Source organism: Amblyomma maculatum, chromosome 1 (genome assembly GCF_055883805.1).
Source record: "Amblyomma maculatum isolate TAMU_Amacu chromosome 1, ASM5588380v1, whole genome shotgun sequence".
NCBI lineage: Eukaryota > Metazoa > Arthropoda > Arachnida > Ixodida > Ixodidae > Amblyomma > Amblyomma maculatum.
In genome coordinates this window covers 67,624,515-67,643,133 of record NC_139344.1, presented here as the reverse complement: position 1 = coordinate 67,643,133, position 18,619 = coordinate 67,624,515, and the positions used below count along the sequence as shown (strand labels likewise).

At 43.3% G+C, this 18,619-nt stretch overlaps 1 protein-coding gene across 4 annotated transcripts in view; it reads right to left on the bottom strand.

Moving 5' to 3' along the window:
- LOC146202714 (heat shock factor protein 1-like) overlaps positions 1–17,906 on the bottom strand; it is a 66,730-nt gene extending 48,824 nt beyond the window's left edge. For 2 of the 4 annotated variants that reach the window (XM_084588266.1, XM_084588269.1), the window contains exons 1-3: positions 16,427–16,651; positions 14,588–14,696; positions 4,418–4,539 (exon numbers count right to left, since the gene is read on the bottom strand). In XM_084588266.1, coding sequence (XP_084444392.1) covers positions 4,418–4,539; positions 14,588–14,696; positions 16,427–16,531 — 336 coding nt within the window. In that variant the 5' untranslated portion in view covers positions 16,532–16,651. Of the gene's footprint in view, positions 1–4,417; positions 4,540–14,587; positions 14,697–16,426; positions 16,652–17,713 lie in introns of those variants that run through there. The other 2 variants (XM_084588268.1, XM_084588267.1) reach the window with 2 other exon arrangements.
- Between the last annotated feature and the right edge of the window lie 713 nt (positions 17,907–18,619).

Below are 18,619 nucleotides of genomic sequence, written 5' to 3'. Positions count from 1 at the left end.
AGCACAGAAGGGTGGTCAAATCGAAATGAGATTCCACTTGAATGCAGAGACTACTGGCAGTATAGATCTGACATTGCGCTTGACAGCGGGTTGCTAATGACAGGATCAAGAATTTTTGCACAGGGTGCAATGTGCAAAAACATTCATGACAGAATTCACTAAGAGCATCAAAGAATTGTTCTAAGAGCATCAAAGAATTGTTAAGTGCCAAGCAAGAGCTCGTGAAAGTGGCTGGTGGCCGGGTATTTCGAAACAGAAGAACTCATCCACAGATGTACAGAGTGTATTAAGGAGCAGACATATAGGCATCAGCCACTCATGCCGTCTGAATTACAGAGATACCCTGGGAGAAAGTAGCCGTGGATTCCATTTGATTTATTCCACTGTGGAGCAAGAAATTTTCTTTGGTGACTGACTACTATTCTCGCTACCCGGAAATTGCTCTGCTGTCAAAAATTACTGCGGCAGAAGTCATCATGCATGCCTAGTCTATTTTTGCAAGGCAGGGGACACCTGTACAGTGTACACCGATAATGAAATTCAATAGGGTCATCGGTCCAGCTTTCTACCAGTCTGCACGAGAATGCACGAGAGTATACCACAATTAAGTCGAGCTAATATAGCAGTTGTTGGTTGGTGTGATATGACCCACTGAATTCCCAGATTCTTTGACTATTCTAAATAGGCAATACTTTCATATATCCGGGATCGATTCTCTGTACGTGTATGTGCGTGCATGTACACACGCAAGTGCATGGTCACACATACGGTGTCTTTCAGGAAAGCCCACAACTAGTTTTTAAGTATAGCCTTTCTGAAGTACTACAAGGATGGCTTCTGTGGCATTATATTAGAACAGCTTAAAAGATGCCCTCCAGCCAATGGCATCAACTTACTATCATGACATTGTGATTAATCTCCTTGTGCATGCAAGCCCCCAGCGATCTCCCAATACCGGGGCCAATGGGATCATAAACATGACACCATGAGAATTGATAAGTGCCGCTGACTGGAGGGCATCCATTGTGGGACATCTCCCGCTTAGTTCCCGTTGTATTCAACCATGGTAAGTTAACTAATTTAACTTCTACTAATTGCTGCTAAAGCTGGTGAATCGCTACGGGGCATGTTTGGTGGCCATAATGTCAAAGCTGGTAAATCGCTGACCAGGCTGGGGGACAGTTTGCTGTGATTAGTGAAGTTGTGATACCGTCGGACATGTACTACTGAATGTACTACTGGTCTGGTTTATGGAGTTTTAATGACGCAAGTTAACACAGCAGAAAAAAAAAAAAGCACCGGACCAAATGATGCCCGACAATTTCCATCCAGAGAAAAATTAAATATAGCACTCATGAAAAAAGCCAAGGCACATCGCCATCACCATCAGCCTTACAGGACAAAGGCCTCTCTCAAAAACCTTCAATTAACCCTGTCCCAGGCTACTTGTGGCTATCTGACCACTACAAGCTTCCTGGGCCTGTATTCCAAGTTTACGTTGTTTTCAGAAGTGTCACTTTAGCCCTCATCTGATCGGTGGAAACGGTGGCATCGGAAGTGGTTGTAACTAAACTGACATTTGGTTCTGGTGCTTTCCATCGATCCTGCAACTGGAAGAGCGAAAACGACACTTCTGAAAATGATGCAAACTTAGAATATGAGCCCCGATCTCATCCAGACACCTGACACTATTGCAAGTACACATGAAAACTACAGTTAGTTAAATGGGGTTTTATGGCACATAAGCAACACTGGCTATCATGCGTCAGACACAAGGTTAGATGATCTATCAGATTCTAGGGGTTATGATACTTAAATTTGATTTAAAGCATTGGCTTTTTTTAGAAATGCACAAACAATAGAAAATCAACAAGTGCTTGTTCGCCTAAAAGCAATGCAGGGTGAAATGGAATGTGTTCGCTGTAAAATACAGTAAATTATTTTTTCCTGTGTTCTTCGAGTTGTGAGCATGAAATTAAAATATGACTAACTGTGAGCTCATGAACACATTTCACACGCAGGTTTGTCTTTTTTCGTTAGCAGGAAATTATGGGTGGTATGCATGTGACCTATGTGTAAACGACATAAAATCCCCTCGATGAATTGTTTCTGATGTTGGCATGATTTTCATTCTTCCAATATGGGCTTTACGTTATGTTTCCGCATGTACATAAGGTGGACTTTTTTTTTTTTCCACACTATGAAACCTCCTACCCAGGCTCAAGTTCTTACTGTTAGCCTTTACTTTTTTTAGGCCTACGCCCTAAAAAAACTAAAGCAAATAGTACAACTCATTATGCTGCAAGCAGAAAATAAACACACACCACTGCTCTGCATGGGCAACATTTGGTTTCCATTTACATTTTGGCTCTCTTTCGAAGCTACATATTAATCTGTAGTCAAAGTAAAATTTTCAGTTCATAGTCGACGCTTATGTCAGGTGCAGTCTTTTTTTTTTTTGCAATACGATGTTGAATTTCAAGTATGTACAACTCGCTCAGTTTCCCGCTCGTCCTTTTTCTTTTTATATAATTAAAGATTGTAAAGCAAAGCAGCAACAATGGAATGAAAGAGAAGCAGCCTGCCATGCACCAAAGGCTGACCTGAAATGGCACCTGCAGCAGAAAGCACAGCAGGACTATGTAGATCTCGCATTATGCTTCTCTAGGATGCACATTAGATGAATTTCTTCCCTATTTCATTTGTGGAGAATGTTGGCTACGGTAGCGATTGTGCTTGACACGGTGAAAGCATGAAACTTGTGCCCACTGGTTACGAGAAGGAGGAAACATGCATGACAGTAAAACAGGCCTGGGTTCTCACCGCTTTCAGTTTGTTTTTTTTTTCAGCCAAAAGTTACAAAGAACAAGCATTCACTTCATACCTGACTGAATTTTATTCAAACGTAACACTGGCATAAAGTTATCAAAAGATCTTTTGTTTATATCAACATGCAGCAGGTACAACGCAATTAGACGCAAATGGTGCAACAAAGACCTCCCGCCATTAGAGACTGCACAGGTAGTGACATCTGGTCACGTCACTAACAGAAATCCCATAAAGTAAACCTGCGCCTACTTTTCGCCATGATTAAAAAATCACATCAAGGAATCTATTTTTGCCAGGAAAAGTTTTCTGAAAATGCTTTCAGCAATGTCTGTGGAAGCATGTCCCTGTTATTACTCGTCGGACTGCCTTGTCATTGTCATTCCTGCAGGTATGGACAGAGGTTCTTGCAGGATTCTTGGCAAAAGCATGTATATAAGTTCATGTAAACTGTCGGAAGTTATAAAATGACCAGGTAACAATTTTAATGACAGCACTAGCCATGATCCGAAATAATGGCTGTATACGGGCACAGTCACTTATCATTATGGTCTCTTTTTTTCCTTGTGAAGTAATAACAAATAAAAAAGTAAAATATTGTAGTCAGGGCCAGTATCATTGTAGAGATTGCACTCCCTGAGCAACGCAAAGCACAAGGCCGCTGCTGCTGTTCTGCTAGCTGAAAACCCCCTGTGGTGTTACTGCAAGAGAAAGGGGATGTAGCCTTGCTGCTGGCTCCTTCTGAAGGAAAGCTGCTCCGAGAACTTGTCTAAATTCCTCCTGTCCTCATTGGGTCGTACTGGACGGCTGTTTCGATACAAGGCTGCACGCAGGAAGCAAATGGGGAGATCCACCACCGAGTTGGGCAGCAGCGTGTAGAGCTTTCTCTTTGGGCTCAAAGGCCTTTGGTAGGAACCGTGAAAGCGGCTTGTAGACGTAGACACCTTGTATGCTTGCTAGCGTCCAGGTCCGAAAGGAGTCCTATGCCTGTTTGTGTGGCGCCAACACTCCCGAGTCGGAACAGCCTGATTCGACACAGTTCTCCATCACCGCCAGCCAGTGCCGGTGGCGATGCACAGTGAGCCACCAAAGTGCGACCTGTGTCCCCAAGATGTGCTTTGCACTGTGTTGCACGCTTAAACTGCTGATTAGCCATGCGGCCCGTGAGTGCCCTCAGTTTTGCTGTGAACATGAACAACTTTTGCCAGGTACCCCGTTTTCGATTGCTGCAGCAGAGCTATGGGTTGTAACACAGCCTGAGGATCAGTGTTGTGTAATGTAGCTTTCTGTGTAATAAACACTTATGCTTAATCACCTCTGCCTTCCTTGCATTGGAGCAAGAGCATAGGCATAGTGAATGCTTGTTGCACCTTCAGCTTCCTCTCGGGCCCAAACCTGCTGTATGTGATTGAGGTACCGCCACCTAAAAGTGCACCACCTCAAAAGAAACCCCAAACCACCTACTTTTTGTTTTGGAGCCTGTCTTTAGTCCACATTAGATTTTAGTTCAGCATCATGCACTAGCTAACACAACAACGTTTAACAGAAAAGAAGAGCCAAAAAGAGAATGGAGCGTAACAGACGCACTTACCTTTCGCTTAATGAACTCTAGTAGACATTCTTGACCTCGCACGAAGAAGTTATGAAAAAACTCTATCCCTTCTCGGTCTGACCTGAGACCTTGGTCTATGTTGGCAACTTTGCGAAAGCCATCTGCAAGAAGTAGCATAAAAGACGTCCATTCCTGATTTCAAAATATTCGCTCATACTCAGTCCCGAATATACCAGAAACAGCGTTTACAAATTTGAAGCAAACCATTGAAACAGAGATGGCAATTTTTCCAAGTGGCCATAACATACACTAACTTAACAATGTAACTTTAGGCCATAATGGGATCATAAATTAAACCAGCATAACACTTTTGTGAAACGACACATACAAAGAATGTGAGAAAGACAAGCTTTTCCAAAATTTCCAGAAAACAACTAACCATAAGCTACGATACAAGAGAAAATGCTGGCTGCACTTGTTTCATCAAGCAATGACAATACAGATTGCACTATACTATTGTTCCCGCTTAAACAGTACTCTAAAGTGTGTATTGTTTACTTAGCCTACATAAAGCATGCTGCTTATTTTTTGTTTTGTTGGACACAACGTAATTACAGCATTCCTCTTTCTAGGCCAAAAATCATCTAGACGTGGCCAAGGTACTTGAAGTAATAACTGAAAACATTTGAAAACTTAATGATGATGTGGCAAAAAGAATCCTGAAGGTTTCTAAATGAACTGCTCCAAAGTAGCCACTAGCATCTCAAGCTAAGAGAGAAATGCAGGACTTTATTGGCACCTGCAGAGGTTTAAATCTGCAGTAATGCTCATTTTCGAACTTAGAGCACTCAGAATGATGTGCTAAAGAATAACTTTCAAACCCAGTAAATTGCAAAGCTACAAAAATTAACTTAGTAAAGAGAGAAAGAAAAAAAAAAAAAGGTGTTGCTGTTGTAGGAACGCTGCACCCAGTAATGAAGTGCTTCTCTACAGCTTAACTCTTCCATTACTACGCAACTGTGATTCGATCACCAATGATCAAAAAACTCGAAGTCTAAATTTCGTGCCACCAATGCTGTATAGACTTGCTGTGCCATCTAGTTTGTACTTCAGACACTATATTTTTGTTTTTGACGTGGTTTCTATTTTATCCTGCTGGCAACCATTTTTCAAACACCTTTGAAGTTCAGGTCGCGGCGTGGAATGCTCCCAACGTGGCATCAACCACAGGAACAGCGCTCATTCGCAAAAGAACTGTTTCAGGTGAATTTGTTGCTTCTGGAGCAGAGTTGTTGGATGCTATCAACAAAAGCAACTCATAAGATGATACTGCATTCTCAGATTTTGATTTCAATATGGAAACTCGGCAACAAAAACTTGCAACTTTGGCAGCTACATGCATGTACATTTCAGTTTCTGCCTCTCATTCGTATGTTATTCCTTGAAGCTCGTTCACTCGGTGCAAGTATGTCATGTTTGATATTTTTCTCATCTGTAGTGCACTGACAAGAAATGGGGAGATGTCCTTCTGCAATCGCAAAGAAATTTGGTTTGGCTAAGTATAACTCCAGGCGTCGACCTTATGGACTGTAAAATAAGTGCGCAACAAAAACGAGGCAAAGAGGAGAAGTGGGCAATGATGGCGCAGAACTGACAACTGATTTAATGGAAGAACGGAAGAGCATATATATACACACACTTGGTGTACGCCCATGCGCAAGTCAATTTGAAAAAACTTTAAAAAAATTTTTTTTGAAAAAATAACAGCATAAGTAAAAAGCCCCCATCACACGCACATAGTGAAACCTGCCGAACGCACTATCGACTGTGCAGCATGGTCATCTCTTTATCTGTCAATGCGATGGACGTTTTACTGACACAAACATTTTGCTTCCTGTTAATATGAAAAGCCTCGGCGATTTCTCGAGTAGTCTGGTCATTATGAAGAAATAGTATATTCGTGTCAACAAAGAAAGGTACACACTCACACGTGTTACAATGTTGTGCTAAGTTTGTTTCATTCTTTTTTAAGGACTGCGCATGCTCCATCAGCCTAATGTTGATGCAATGGCCTGTCTGCCCAATATACATACGGCCACAGGACAATGATATTTGATACACTACGCCCATCCTACAACTAATGAAACTCTTGGATCTGTTCTTACTTCTTGTGCCCCCCAGCTCTCTTTGAACTTTTGTTATGTATTTTACCCATTTTTATCTCTCGTATAATTTATGGCAAAAATGTTAGTCAGAAACCTATAAAAAGCAGCCATTTTCCCCCTGGTGACGAAAGAGTTAGCATTGCCATAATTGCACAGAAGATCCGAAACCAATTTAGACAAAACTGCATGTACTTAGTCACCAACAACAGCCACACTAAAGCAGCAGCCCAAGACACCCAAGGCTGGTTGTGTGTATGTTGGTCAGGTTGCAGCTGAGAGATGCAGGATTGATGAACACTTGCACAAGAGCTTATCAAATCATGTGTTGCAGGGAATGAAATGCATGTTCCTCTCATGAAATGTGCATTCATTCTCAAGTTTTCCCACTCCTGTCACGAATAAATTAAAGTGCTCTACACTTTTCATTAACACACAAGCTGCCACAAATTGAAAGCCGGATGCTAATGAGCAAGCAGCTTCCAGGCACAAAGTGCAAGGCAAGCCTCTGTTGTAATAAAGCATTCATTCCACTTAACTCACAGGCCAGTTAAAGCAATGCTGCTGCCAACACGGAGACCCTGAAAGGTCTTTCACAAACCATTCAACAACACTTGACACCCTTGAAACAGTTTTAAATAGTTTTACTATTCAGACTTGTTGCCAATGTCAAGAATGCACAGCCTATTTCAATGAGAACATAGAGAAAGGAGACCTTACACAAGAATGAGAAAATGCCCCTTCTGCAAGAGTCGGCACTGAGCCCAAGCAACTACCACAGCAGAACCATTTTTATTTCCGTATGTTTGTTCCAACTGAATATTGGAGATTAGCAGGCAAAGCCGTGGCTGTGATAAGTCAATGTACAGCAGACCCAAAAGCCATCCAACTGATATGATCAAACATGATTTGTTATTTTTTACAGTTGCACCTATAATATGAAAGTACAAAGATATTTTCACTTCAAGGAACTACAGTATTCTCAGCATGCTGGGGTATGTCAAATTCAATTTCCTCTTAGTTTCCAAGTATCCACTACTTACTTGCACGACAGAAATAAATTTTTTGTATCAGTCTCTTAAAAACCATTACGGCACTATGGCCATCACAAAAAATAACTGGCTCACTCCCATAACAAAGCCTTAGAAAGCACACAGTTATTTACCACTAAAAAACCGTTTTGCTTAACAGTTTAAAGGGACACTGCAGCACTTCTTCTAAAAATCGGGCTTTCAGCAGAAACCCACAGCTTTTCATGCTGCGAACTCGAATATCAGGTTGAAATTAGGAAGAAAAATCAGAAAAAGCCTTTTTTTTCAGCAGAAATACGCCGCCCGCACGACGGGGCTCACTGCGGGTCGCGCTGCTGCCTGTGATTGGTCAAGGCACCATGTGATGACATTTTGAAGACCGGGGAAACTACCGATGCAGCTCCGTCGTTGCGAGAGTTTTTTACCGCATGTATCCCTACCAGATGCGCCCACAGACGATCAGCACTTTAGTCGTGGGGAGCATAGGTTTTGCATAAACATTTGCTGGGGTATAGAGTAAGGCATTTTGACAAGAGTGTGTGTGTCATTATTAGCAGGAACTACATGGCCCTCAGCAAAACCTCAGCGCACATATTCCTAGGAAGGAAGGGCAGTGAACAATGCACCAGCCGACTACCTCCGTCTCAGGCCTGAAAAGTCATTGTTGTGAAAAAATGCGGTTCTAGGGAATGGTGACTGGCCAGACTCTTTTATGCGATGAAATAGAAGGAACCGCGTCATGGTTCAGCCACTAGAGCTGTGCACGGGCTTGGGCTGGCCCGAAAACCTGTACCCAGCCCAGCCCACAGGCCGTGCTCGGGCTGCCCGGAAGCATTCTTCCTCGGGCTCGGCCTGGGCCAAAGTATATTTGTCTCAGGCGGGCCGGGCTGGGCCGGACACATACAACTTTTGTGAAAGTGTGAATATGGCCATAGTGCGATGAGCAGAATGCACAGCCTTTTCCCGCGTCCTCCCCACGCGAAAGCTTCCAAATTCTTTCTTGGCGTTGACCTGCCTTTCCTCCTCACGTAGAATGTATCTTTGGTAGCAGTGAATGACTAACCATAGAAGTCCAGAAGCGCCACAAATGCCTCAATTCAATGCATAACTTGTTGCACAATGAGTTAATTCTACGTATGTGCTCTCTCTCTATTCAGCAAATTTTTCATTTCGAACGTGAGAACTAATCATTTCCATATCTTGGATAAAAATTATCATCCTGAAATTATTTCCTTCTGTATCACCGCTTTGACTGCAAATAAGGAATGACAGACTGAGCCCGGGCCATATAGGAACAGAACACTGGCCAAAATATGGCATAGGATTATGGTGGAGATGAAGACCTTGCCTCATATAGTACAGATCGAGCACTAAAATATCAAAGAAAAGAGGCTTTACAATTTTAATTTGCCATTGAAAATGGCATAAAAATAACCGAGGCGCTGTCTAGCGGAGAAACCCTATTACTTTCAGTGTAGTACCCCACGTGACATGTCAGCAAAATATTGCTGATTTTCGTAAGTGCTCACTGTTCTTGTTACTTCTAGGAGTGCTTTTCATAATTTATTTTGTGCTCTCTGCACTGCGTCCTTAAGCAAAACCACCCCTCATTTCGCACCGCTAGAGGCATGCTTTCAGGTTTTGTCACTAGATGGCGCCACAGTGTTCGGAATTATGTGAACGAAGCGATGATATTGCCTACTAAAACTTTCGTCGACCAGGCTTACGTTATTGTGCCACAACAGCCTTGAGTGTGAAGCTGAAAAGAATATTACTCAAAGCAAAAAATATCTAATTACTGTTTGGCAGGTGAAATTTATATTTGTTTTCGGTACGCTTTTTTTGTCGATCACCAGCCGTCATCGCTGTCACTGTTCATGGTTTCCAGCATCGGACTACATAAAAACAGTCGCATGAACTGATCGAAAAATTCTCGGCAAAACATGTCTACAGCGTTTCTACCGAAACCACTATGAAATCGAGCATTTTAGACATCAATGTTTCCATTGAGGCAAACAAAATTTGAGACCTAAATTTCAGTGTTCTGTCCCTTTAAATCTGAGTGCCGGGCCGGGCCGAGCTCGGGCTCAAACTTTCGGCCCGTGCACACCTCTATCAGCCATGCCTTTCTGACAAAGCCCTCTAGAAATCGCATTAGGAACAAACTGCACGTAGTCGCAGTCATGTAAATGCTTTGAGTAGAATGTTTCCTTTGGTTGGCTTGAATTTATTTCTCTTCTCAGCAGCGTTGCATTGCACCACGAGCTTTGACATTGCGAGAAACGATAGAAGACGAAATCGTCGTGCCCCCAGCTGTTCGTGCATACGAACACACACCGAGCTGTGTTGTATCGGGTGCACAACACTAAGTAGACATTTTTTATACATACACAATGCATGCAAGACAAAGAACAGCGCATGCCAAAAGCTCTCTGGGGTGGCTCTGAATGCCTCCGGCTCCTCAAAAATGATGTCACAACGGACGAAGAAGCGAGGTTTCTCTCTGTGCTTTCCTCCTCTGTAGCAGTAGCGCAAGGCGCCGGAGATTTGGATAGCACGTTCTCAGTCGGCGATTGCGCAGGTGTTTTATGTATAATCTAAAAAATAACTTCACAGACATGATCAACAAATAATCTACTTCAAAAATCTAGAGTATTAGCAGATTTGAAAATCGCTGCAGTGTCCCTTTAAAGAGGCAGTTCGCTGACTTTATAATTATAACCTTTTTTTTGCATCAAAGAAAAGCTCTTTCTCCAAATAAACAAATACCCTGCTGTGGTGCTAAGAAATAGTGAACATTTTAAAACTTTAAATTTTTCCATATAGTAGCCTCATTTGCACAAAAGGAGACAGCATCTACAAAGTAACTCTATGCAGCTCTATGAACACTATGACTGCCACACTACCTGGGTAACAAACAGTAGAAATAGTGGGCGTGGCATTAACCAAAATGGCAATTTGTTAAAACAACAATTTAGAGCATTAATATGGTTTCAGAAGAACAAAATAAAAATGTAGGTGACACTTAAGCTGTGCCTTTATGAGTATGATATGCCAGCGTCACACCCATGAAAGCTCTTGTTTGTGGTTTCCCTTGCAAATCCTCACTTGCATACAAGCACCTTCCTACTTGCAGGGATGCAACAGCTGAAATAGAATTTCAACTTTTGGAGCAGTAAAACCCATATTTGGAGCAGCTCACAGAAAAAAAATTCAGGGGGCACTTTGGCTCGCTAAAGTGCTTTAAGGCAAAAGCCTTTCCTAGCGCACTGTTAGGCATTGACTGCGAGACTGTGATTGACTGGTGCTTTATTTGGCTGTATAATTAGACTGCGAATTACAACCACACACTTTTACTGGCGCGTTTGACTTCCTCTCTAGTGCGTCTCTTTATCTGCTTCTTCAACTTCGGCTGTATGCATGACTTCCTCAAGTGTTTAGGTCAGGGAAGATGTCGGCAGATGACTCGTGCTCCGTGAATTCCTTATGCTTGATCAGGTCTATACCAGCTACTCTGGTCTGTTAAAGCGTAATTAGAGACAGGTGCCATTCGACAGTAAGATGTAATTACCTGCAACCCAAAGTCCCAATTGTGTAAGCGTAAACTTTCACTAATTGCCTATAACCAATTGCCTAATTATAATTATCACAAGCACACTTCAGTGTATTGTACTTCGATCAATTACCAGTACAAGGCATGTTTATTAGTAAACCTTAGTTCCTGTTCAGCAAGTACAAACTTGCACTAATTACCTAATTAACATTATGCTAATTAGTGTGACTATCATTTCACTCAATTGTAAGTACATCCTCGCTTGACTACATCCAATTTAGGAAGCTAATTATCAATTAATTAACCTGATTATGTTAATTGTGCTAATTGTTTAATTAACTAAACTCCATCCCACTTACTAGGAGCATCACTATACCATCCCTTTAATTGGTTGCATGGTTACTAGCCAAAGTACAATTGGTCCAGTTTGAAATTCGTGCACTGGGACGTCGCGCCCATTTCAACCAATCCGCCTTTTGCGGGAGGATGTGGTGCCATCATGCGGGAGCGGGCGAGAAACACATTGGACGGCAGTGTAGCAGACGACGCGAAAGCGCACCATACGAAAAGGCCACGCCAACGCAGGTAGAAAGCGAAAGCTTCCCTCCTTTTTTGGCCTCGGGGCAGAAAGTAGTGACAGTGATTGAAGTATATCATGTCCACGCAGTATGGGGGAATGTACAGAGTTTTCACAAGCCACTCATAACGCACGTGTACATATACTATCTTCGTATTGTAAGAGCGTGTAGCGCGGGCCGTGTTCGACGTGATAGAATGAGACGCTCTCAGCGTGCAGGTTTTCGGCAGACAGGAGAGCGCGGAGGCAGAGAGACAGAGAGAGGGATCTCAAAGGGCAAAGCAGCCTGGGGTTTGTTGATGCTGCAGAGCTAGGTGGAATCGTCTCCTGTGACTTCGAGCGGCGGGGTGTCTTGAGTTACCGAGCACAATGCGACCGCGGCGCCGGTATGGGGCAATGGGCATCGCTTCCTCCTCGCGTCATCTACAATTGTGCAGCTATAGGATTTCATCTACGAAGCTTGGCAGAGAGGCACTTTTACACACCCCCTGAAAAGGTCATTGTCCCGGCCGGAATGCACACCTGCAGGAAACGCGCGGCATTTTTCTGGCAACGGATGATTCAGCACTGTAGCCGGTTTCTGCCCTCAGGAGTCAGAACGGATGTGGTCGCAGTGGTGAAAAGGTTCTCAGTGTACAGCGAATGGTCATTCTGTTGTGAAAGGATCCACAACCTTCCTGCCTCTGCGCTCCTGTGCTCTCTGCACTGCGTCCTCAAATAAAACCACCCCTAATTTCGCACTGCTAGAGGCATGCTTTCAAGTTTTGCCACTAGATGGCGGCACAGTGTTTGGAATTACGTGAATAAAGCGATGATAGTGCCTACTAAAATTTTCATTGACGAGGTTTGCGTTATTGTGTCGTAATAGCCCCGAGTGTGAAACTGAAAAGAATGTTACTCAAAGCAAAATATGTCCGATTACTGTCTGGCGAGTGAAATTTATATTTGTTTCCAGTGCATCTTTTTTGTCGACCACCAGCCGTCATCGCGGTCACTGTTCATGGTTTCCAGCATCGGGCTACATAAAATCGGGCGCATGCACTGATCGAAAAATTTCGGAAAAAATTTTCCACAGCTTTTCTACCAAACCGCTTTAGAATCGAACATATTAGGCATCAATGTTTCCATTGCACCGAAAAAATTTGAGACCTAAATTCCATGTTCTATCCCTTTAAAACACAATGTTGAAGTATTGCTCCAAAATCACAAGTACCACCACAGCCCTATTTGCGGTGTGGCACAGTAGCTGTGGTGCCTCGTTACAAATGGCCCCTTCGCGTTATGAGGATGCTTCACCACAAGGACTGTGACTCATGCAGTGAAGCATCCTCTAACCGCTACGTTCAGCATACTCGAAGAAAATGAGTAAGCGTTAGAATGTAGTAATGCCATCGCAAAATAAAACAAAAAGACCAGTGACATGCGCTGCAATGACTGAAATACCATGACTGGCCATATCACAGCCACAGAAAGTTGTCCCTGAGTATGGCAAACTTTTGCAGCCAGTCGGGGCATTTTGGCACAGCGGGGCACAAAGTTAACAAATTTCATGCTTGTAGCGTAGAAATACGCAGCTGTATCAAAATGGTGCAATTGGCGCAGCTGTTGCATCCTATACATTATTCTTAGCATACAGTTGTAAACCATCGCATTATGTGCAAGACCAGATGACATGGATATAAAACTCCACTTTCACCAGGCCGTATGAATGTGCCTGTGTATACTAGGAATAGCGTGTCAGACTCAGGATCAAAGGAAATCCCATGTTCGATCCCCATCTCACAGAAGCTACCCAAGTAGGCTCCTGCCAACTTGGCCATGTCATGTGATCTCACGACATTGAACAACCTGCTGACTAATCAGTGCCTGGCCATGTCACCTGCCAACTACCACCTACCATACGCATGCTAATGATTTTTATTTGTTAACACCAACACTGGAGTTTCTGGAGAACACGGCCTTCAACATTGTCGCGTTAAAACTGGTAACATCTATTATAGATACCAGCAGCACCAATAGCAGAACAAAGGCAGCCTCCATGACTAAGAAATGAGTAGATAATTAGAAAGAATGGCAAAATTATGCAAAAAAACTGAACACTTACAAGTAATAAATATCAATATTCATATAATGTGGTATACTGATTCCAGGTGGCATGGCCAGAATACTTGGTGAGCCACTAAGTTTTAACACGGCATGTAGAGCGAGATCGTCAGCTCTGGTCTGACATTCTTGGCTGATTTAAAATATACAATCCCAACAATACCTCTACTTCTACTTATGCTATTGTCATCATAAGGAATTATCCACAATAATATACTAATACTTCCATATTCATTTCTAGCGGCAGACAGTCCCTTCAACATGTCTACACCCAAATGCTAGACCAAAAGAAAAGGTAGTTGAAGGGACATTCATGCAATGTCCAAGTTCCAACATCAGCTGTAAGGAAGCTAATGGTATCACGAGGATGGACAACATGAACTAGCAGTCATATGACCAATGCGAGTTATGTGACATTGCTAGCTCATGATGTCATTTCATGCTGACAATGACCACAAGATTTTGGGGGCATCTGGTATTATTAACAGGGGACATTGGGTAAAAAGCAGCAAAACGGTTCACACACAAAATTACATGGCGGTTACTTGTATTAATGAATCCGATGCTTTTACTCGACAGCAGTCAGTCACCAACGACAGCAAATACACAATGCTGCACAAGGGATCATCCAAATGAGCTACACATTCACAAAAATGACAAACTACTGATAATAATAGCAATAAATGAAGAAAACACAACTCCTGTTTGTTACTTTTTTTTTATGTTCACATTATTTACTGTCTCTATTTTATTTCTTTTATGAATTGCTCTGCGTGTACTTACACATGTTAAGCTGCCTGATGAAACTTGCCATGTTGTTGTGCTTGAAGTATAGAGGCAGAAGTTCCTTGGCAAACTGTGTTTGGTTGTGTATGATGAAGCTCTGGCCATTCTACACAAAACAAAGTTAAACAAAAAAACTATGGCAAGCAGCAAGAAAAAAATAAGGTGAGCAGCCAAGCTGGGGACAAGTACAATGCACATAGGAAAATAAAAGGGCAGCACTCATCCCTACTAGCAATTAGGCAATAGAAAGGTTAGCATTAAACTGACATCTCGTGACTATTATTTACTATTAAAGAAAGAGGAGATGGTACCTTCCCCTTTCTGTTTGCTGTAACAAAAAGACCAGACAACTAATATAACACAAGTGCCATCATCGCTGACCGAACATGCAAAATACAGTCACTGTCAAAATTTATTTAGATGAATATTAATGTGCAATCAGCTAATATCCACTCAGCTGAATGGGTAACAAGACAATGCAGCAGGAACTTTTTCGCCCAGCTGTACACACCAAAATGTTGTCTTGCACTATGCTTCTACTTTCTCAGAAATTGCAGTTAGATGAGAGTATGCTTGACCATGACCTCCTTGACTTCCCCGCTTACAAAGGGGTAGGCATAGAAAGTCCTGAATTACAGCTCGTCTTTTAATTTTTATTTCTGATGTCAACACAACACTGTTGCAGACCATATAAATTGCCTAATATAAGCATCCTCATTAGGTCCTTTTTAACATAAAAAGAAAGCAATTGTTACGTACATGGGCCAGTTGTCTACCAGGGAACTGAAGCAAGCATAAATGCTTTTAAATGCCTTTTTTTACTGACTCAAACGAAGAATGATCAAACGATGCAGAGGGCTAGGAAGAGGAAATGGTGCATGGTGCATAAACTCGAATTACAAATCCTAAGGCTGTATCCTAGAAAAACCTCCAGATTATTATCAGTGTAGTATGTTCACTAGAAGTGAAAACATCAGTTTACGTTCACTAAAAGCAAAGAGAGAGAACAATGTGGCGAAACGGGTTACGCTGCCCAGCCACACCACAATGCAGGTCACTCCAGCGAATTTTATTGTGAAAGCAATACTACTCTAGGTTTCGAGCCTTCAACGTAGCGCGGCCGGTAGCCAGGTCTTACCCACGTGACCCTGTGACGTCACACCCCACGTGGGCTGGCAGGAGCTGCCAACTAGGGTCTCTTGCCTCACATGGGACGGTTATGTCAGAATCAGCCTGCTAAGACACTGACATTTACGTTACCCCTATAGGCCACTAAGGCACGTTCATACGGCTTGGCTAAAGTGCGGCTTTATATGTGGGCTGAGGAAGAACACTCGGTCACCCACAGCTAATGCTTTAGCTCAATATTAGGTTCAGCAGCATTGAACCCTTGTATTTTTTTTTTTTTTTTTTACATAACTGCTATGACAACTATGAGGACGCTTCCGCGCAGCTGAGTTTGGAGAAAGAAAGCGCATGTGGAAGAAAACCTAGCGGGCGGAAGGCACTCCGTCGCCCGCTGAAGCAATTCTTCCAACCATCAGGAAAATAAAAATAAATATGCACGATTCATTGCCGCTGGACGCGAGATCTCGGAGAGGGTATAAAATCTGCATGGGCAGATAGCATACATGGCGCCTGATTACCGGCCTACTTCAACTAACAAAAACTGTTCGCCTGTTCAGTAAATGGGCATCACTGAAACGTAATTCAGTTCTACGAAGTCTATTGCGACACTAGGCACGGGATAGAAAGCGACGTAGGTCAATCGTTAATACAGAAATGGAAATACATTGCCTTAGCCCTAATCCACAAACAGCGACAAGCGCAACGTACCGAGCTCCAGCTGATCAAGTCGTTGCATTTCTCGTCTTCTACAAGCTTCCATAGTTTAACTAAGAATGCGGGGACATTACTGACACCAACTTCTGTCGTATGCATGGCGAACACCAAGCGTTCCCACACTTTAGGAGCTCCTAGTTTACGATGTTACTGTCTTGTGAAATGTGACCATCATAGACGCCACACACAAACGGAAAGCGAAAAACCATGGATGCGAAAAACAAACTTCCTTATCATTGTTGCCAGGGCCAACACGTTATTTCCACCTATTCGACCGGCAGCAACTAGTGACACATTGTTAAATCTCCCAAGGGAATCTCAAAACCGTTACAGAACGGTCATGCTAAACTGCATGTATTTGCGGACGACCATGCGCAGCGTTTCAAGTTGACCCGAGCAGTGATGGGGTTCGGGAGGACACGCAAGCGGACGCGTGCATTTCATGTATACAAATATTGCAAAATACAAAGCTAGTAGATATGCGAAATATTTGTATGACTCCTGTAGCACGTGAAGCACAAGAAATTGGGAAGGTTTATTCCGATTTAACCTCGTTATCCAAGCGTAAGGTTAACAATGGCTACACATCAGCTAGTCTGCGCCGATGCAATGACGCATTCGAATCGGCACGCACCTCACCATCTATGACAGGGCTGCAATTAAACGCCAGCGAAATTAAACTGTTAAGCTTTCCGCCTAGTCACGCGGTCAGTGCATGCTAAAGAACCCAAGGAGGCCGAAATTTCCGGAGCCCTCCATACACGTACCGTCCATGTTCAAGGTACGTGAAACGTGCAAGTGAATTAACTTGAACCCAGGAGGTCAAAATTTGGCCCCTTCACTACATCTCTCGACTTAAGAACAAACGCGCAAGTGAATGACCCTGCGAACTGCGGTGCGAAGAAGACGAAATTTCCGGAGCCCTCCACATGCTACGTACGGCGCCTCTCGGCTAAAGGCCAAAATTGCGGCGCCATCATGACCTTGGGAGTTGCAATGCGAATAGAGTAAGAAATGACGCAGGCATCGACTGCGCGAACTACAGCGGCACCCACTTTTGTGTACGGCTTCGCATTATATGGTACTGGAACAAGCATCTCTTAGACCGCAGAGGCAATCCAAGGGATAAACGCTGTAATATATCCCTTCAATTTCTATCAAACATGCTGTCAGGAACAAATTTCCATTGATCCCAATTGAGTCCCAGTTAGAAACGATTGTGAACCAACTGCCAACTGGTATGAAGTGAGAATAACCAGATATACCACTTAGGATTTTCACCTGGGATATGGCCATATGGCGCGCACGTGCCAGGTCCGCGGCAGTCGATAGGAGTGTTGCTAAGTGGCCGCGCAGCACTGATGTATTAGGATATGATGTTTTTCAGGGACTATTTTTAGTAAATCCCAAGTCAGACCATAGACATTCGGTAGGCACCTTTTCCTGGGGTCATGGACCATGGTCAGAACCACCCAGGCCAGGGCCCACGTACAGCAAGGTCAACGTACAACTGGTCGCGCAACTTGGAAGAAAACGCGTGCAGCTGCCTACCGCCAGCGGCATCAACTCGATGATGAGGGCTCCTGCGAACTGTGAGGCAAATTACTAGCACACAGAAAATAAGATGTGCCAAAGTACTAGAAAGCAAACATAATATTCGCGCTCAGGAATGAATGCAGTTTTTGCTTCTTGCGTAAGAAAAAACGTGTCACATTTTTAATAATATTTTAACTTGTTTCTAACGGCCTCTCTCGGCCACTTATTATCCGCTGCGTAGTTGCCCAAAGCTCAGAAATGGCTCAGACCAAAGCTCTTTTCATCCGCGGTTGGGTGCGTCATCAGCCCCGCTTCAACGTTCATCTTTGCGTGCTGCGTACAGAGTGGGTTATCTGTACCAAACAGTCAGTATTTCATTCTGCTGGTTGTGCTAGAGCTTTACAGCAAGGCGAAGACTGTGTGTGCTCGATGAGAAATTGATTGCCGCTGCATGTGCGCATGCTGCGTCACAGCTCGGCGGCTCGGTTGGGCCTCCCAGGCACGTCGCAAAAGTGGTGGCTTGAGCGGCGTATCGCTGCATGTTTTAATTGAGCGGTGAAGGTGAGATTTTATTGCCCCCAAGACGCGTGTCGCATTGCTCAAAGCCTTCCGTTCCGCTCCATTTGCTGCGTGTTTTGCTTACTGCGTCGT